General features: G+C 44.8%; 1 protein-coding gene across 1 annotated transcript; it reads right to left on the reverse strand.

The window, feature by feature from the left end:
• Positions 1 to 2,483: 2,483 nt before the first annotated feature.
• On the reverse strand, positions 2,484 to 3,038 carry LOC132639416 (uncharacterized). The gene has a single exon (XM_060355863.1). It carries the CDS (start codon positions 3,036 to 3,038, stop codon positions 2,484 to 2,486), a length of 555 nt encoding a protein of 184 aa, XP_060211846.1.
• Positions 3,039 to 4,614: the final 1,576 nt, after the last annotated feature.

The following is a 4,614-nucleotide window of genomic DNA, read 5'->3' on the forward strand; positions in this document are numbered from 1 at the left end:
GGATCAGCCTCCCGGGTGCTGCTATCGAGAGTGAGCCCGCTTTGTGGGAAGAAATGGCAATCGCTGAGCGTGGAGCGTCGACGACACAAGCTACCTTTGCCTCGGTAGGATCTGGGGTTGCAGGTCTGCATACGCAAACTTTCGCTTCGACTGCTGCACCGACCCCTCGTATCTTTATAGTGCCCATCCCTGCTGCTGGCGACCCTGGCACCAATAATCCTCTTACCCGAGAGAATGTCCCTACATTCCCCCCGGGAGATCTTGGAAAATGAGTTCCTGCTCCTGTCAATGACCCGAATTAATTCAGGTAGGTCACCTTCCAATTTTCAGCCGAATGCCACCTTTTGTCCCAACCTGTGGGCATTGCAAACTACATAAAATATGTAGCCTCGAAGAAAGACCGAATAAAAATTCCATAAAAGGTTGCTTTCAATAAAATTTTCTTGCTAAGACTGTAACCCATAACTTATAACATGATATAGGCTAGCTTTCTCTGTAATGAGGGTTTGCAAAGGATGATCGGGGAGATGGCCGCCCTAGCCCAGGAAAGGGACTCAACTATGGAGAAAATGTTGGCTGCCAAGTCAAAGTTAGCTCGGGTAACAAAATTAGAAACCCAGCTCGGACAAGTTGAAGAGCCTTCCATGTGCAAGCCACCATTATGCAAGACAAGGCTGAAGACTGGAAGAAAAGGTGGAACATGGCCAACAATAATGTTTCTGAGCTGATGGCACGGGTGTCGATATTAGAAGTTGATGTGCGCTCACTGGAGGGGTATCTGAGGCCAAGAACGCCGATCTTGCCGCTATCTGTAATGAAAATGAACAACTGAAAAAGCAGCTGGCTGTGTTCAAGGCTCAGAACCTGGAGCACTAGGATGGCATCCTGAAACTTTCGGCATCCATAACGGTCCTCCAGAGAGAAAATGTTGAATTGGCCCTAGCTGTCAACATGGCCGACGCTAAATTCCAACCTGCTATTAATAACCGCAACCTCGCCCTGATCCAGAGTTCCTATCAAATGAGAAGGGAAACCATTGAAGATGTAAGGGGCAGGTGAATCAGTGACATCAGAGCTAAGATTGAGAAGGCTTACCAGTTGTAGCAGAGGTCGGTAGAGTTGCCAGAAGAAGGGAACGAGAACGAGGGAGATGAAGACGATGCCTCCATTGTCGAAGAGGATATCTAAGAGAATATGCCAGCTACAAGACAAACTCTCCCCTCTAAAGTGAATCCTGACCCCTCCGTAATGTCTCTGGGTGCTTGTAGGTCTCCGCAGCTTCTATTTTCAGCCCCATAAAATCTTAGCTCCTGTTGTTATTCATTTTTTGAACCTTTTTGTTTAAAAAGGCTTGACAGACCATAGAATCAGATATGTTGGCTCGCAGGATTTGTAATTATCTTTTGATTTAGGGCCCTACGAACTCGGAGTGACCTTTTAATTAATGATCCTTTGTTCTGCAGATTTGACTTTTATTTATGCTTTGCTTCTCGCATTTACTTTAGTCATTCAAAGGATGAGAATTGTATATTCGCAGTTCCTAGAGCTCCAAAGATCGGGTACATCTATTGCTTTTTGCCCCCGAGCCTTTGAGTGTACCTGCATGCTCCTCCGATTTTAGTCCCCTGAAAGGTTCGGACTATGACAATTTCGATTGTCTCAACGGAGTAATATTCAGTCTAAATCGTACTTGGCACTGATTTTCAAAACAACTCTTAAGCTTTTCCAAACTTACTCTTCTTTGTAAGAAGTTTTAATCGTTATAAAAGAGGGCTCTTAGGTTTCGGTGCTCAGAAAAGGACGTCTCCTTTTCGCTTTGGCGCAAAGTTTTTCAGTACGAAGTCTAATTTGGTCTGTTTATCGTACTTTGCTTAACATGGTAAAGAAATTTGCTTAACATGGCTAAGTATTTTCTTAACATTGCAAAAATATTTGCTTATCATGGCAGAGAAAATAATTTCATTTTTATTTCCCTATCTGTATCTTTAGCTTACTTGGTGACACCTGAATTACTTGGTGACACCTAAATTACCTAAGTTGTAGCCATAATCACCTCAATCTTTTATTTATTTATATATGTAGCCCCTAAATGTTTAGAAGCAAAGAATGAAGTTCCAAAAATTTTATAATGCCTCCAGGAAAACCTGTTGACGACCGAGCAGCACTCCCTCATTAAAAACCTTGCCCGGAAAACCTAATTAGGACAAAAATTGATCGAAGGGAAAAAGAGTGAAGCACCACCGGCCATAGTTTTCACGCTAAGCATAATATCTCTTGAGGAAACTAAAATTCTAATTATTAGGGACTTGCTTGCCGCCTTCATCCTCCAGTTTGTATGAACCTTTACTGACAATGCCAATCACCTTGTATGGGCCTTCCCAGTTTAGTTTTCCAATATTTGCGTCTGGAGTATTTTGCGTCACTTTCCGTAGCACCAAGTACCCAAGTTTGAAATGCCGGAGGTTAGTGTGATGATTGTAATATCATTGCATCAGTTGTTTCTGAGCAACTATACGGACGTACGCGAGGTCTCTATGCTTCTCCAATAAGGCTAACTGCACCAACGTTGCTTCAGCATTGGTCTTCTCTTGTGCCCAGTCGTACCGTGGACTAGGGGTCCCGACTTCCGCCGAAATCAATGCCTTCGCCCTGTATACAAGGGAGAAAGGAGTTTCACCGGTACTGGATTTGGCCGTGGTCCTGTAAGCCCATAGCACGTCTGATAACTTTGATGGCCACACCCCCTTGGCATCTTCTAACTTCTTCTTCAAATTTTGGATAACCGTCTTATTTGTTGACTCCGCCTGGCCGTTACTGCTGGGAGGATAAGGATAAGATGTGATCCTTTTGATGTTCAATTCTTCGAGAAAGTTTGTGATCTTAGCTCGAATGAACTGCGGACCGTTGTCATAAGTGATTTCCTTTGGGATCTTGGATCGGCAAATTATATGATTCCAAATGAAATCGATCACTTCCTTCTCTCGGACCTTTTTGTACGTTGCTTCCTCGGCCCATTTAGAGAAATAATTTGTTACCATCAATACAAACCGTACCTGACTAGGTCCCACTGATAAGGGCCCTACTATATCCAAACCCCATTTCATAAATAGCCATGGTGATATAACTGGATACCGCTCTTCACCTAGTTGGTGTAAAATTTATGCGTACCGCTGGCACTTGTCACACTTCCGGACGAACGCCTTGGCATCCTCCTCCATTCGAGGCTAGTAATACCAAGCCTGGAGTAACTTCTTTGCGAGCAACTCTGCACCAGAATGATTACCACAGATGCCTTTGGAACCTCCCACATGACGTAATCTGACTCCTCGAGTCTATGCATTTTTCCATTGGGCCAAAAAAGCATCTGCGATGAAGTAGGCCACCAACGATACAGTATTGGGCCGCCTTGGTTCTCAAGGCTCAAGAATCCTTTGAGTCCTCCAGTAGCCTGCCATGGTTGAGGTAGTCCAGGAACTCATTCCGCCAATCCCAAACAAGGCTTGTGGAATTGACGTCATCATATCCTGGTTAATCCAAGGCTGAGTGAAGTAGTTGGACCACAGATTCTGAATTTGGGCCCGTTGACTCCATGGACGAGCCTAAATTAGCCAATGCATTAGCTTCCACATTCTTCTCTCTGGGAATGTGCATCACTGTCCATTCTCGAAACCAAACCAACAACCTTAAAACTTTCATTGGGTACTTCAGCATGCACTCCTCTTTGGCGTTGAACTACCAAAACGGAGTCACACTTTGCCTCAATGACTTCTGCTCTGAGTCCTCGGGCTAGCTCGAGACCTGCAATCAAAGCTTCATACTCCGCTTCATTGTTAGTTAGAGGCACGCTATTAATTTCTTCCCTAGGAACATCTCATGCGGAGGTATGGAGTACAACCCCCAGCCCCGTGCCTTTTACGTTGGACGCCCTATCTGTGTAGAGTGTCTAAACCACAGACGCAACCCCTTGAACTAGAGAAGCTTCCTTCTAAGCCTGGGGGCCACCCCCGAACTAAAGTCCTCCACAAAGTCCGCCAAGACTTGGGACTTGATCGCAGTACAAGGCCTATACTCAATATCGAATTCGCTCAATTCGACCGCCCACTTTGCCAATCGCCCTGAAAGTTCGGGCTTGTGGAGCGCATTCCTTAAAGGGAAGGTGGTTACCACAGCAATTGGGTGGCATTGGAAATAAGGCCGAAGCTTACGCAAGGCCATTACCAAAGCGAAAAGTAACCTTTCTAAGTCAGGGTACCGAGTTTCGGCCCCTAACATGACTCTACTCACGTAGTAAACAGAAAATTATGTACCTTGATCCTCCCGTATAAGTACAGCATTTACTGCTACCTCCGAGACTGCTAGGTAGACTAGAGAAAGTTATCCATCCTTTGGTTTGGACATCAGCGGAAGTGAGGAATGATATGCTTTGAGGTCCTAAAGTGCTTGTTGAAACTCTGGTGTCCATTTAAAATCATTCTCTGAAAAAACATTGTGGCACTTTTCGAAAGACATTGATATGAACCTGCTCAGGGTAGTTATTCGACCAGTCAGCCATTGTACCACCTTTACGTCTTCCAACGTGTTCGGAATATCTTCGATGGCCTTTATCTTCACCGG

The sequence above is a fragment of the Lycium barbarum genome, chromosome 5 (assembly GCF_019175385.1).
Source record: "Lycium barbarum isolate Lr01 chromosome 5, ASM1917538v2, whole genome shotgun sequence".
NCBI classification, from domain to species: Eukaryota; Viridiplantae; Streptophyta; class Magnoliopsida; order Solanales; family Solanaceae; genus Lycium; species Lycium barbarum.

Bases quoted from the DNA above. Each gene is read 5' to 3' on its own strand.
- LOC132639416 (XM_060355863.1), bottom strand. From the start codon at position 3,038: ATGGTAACAAATTATTTCTCTAAATGGGCCGAGGAAGCAACGTACAAA.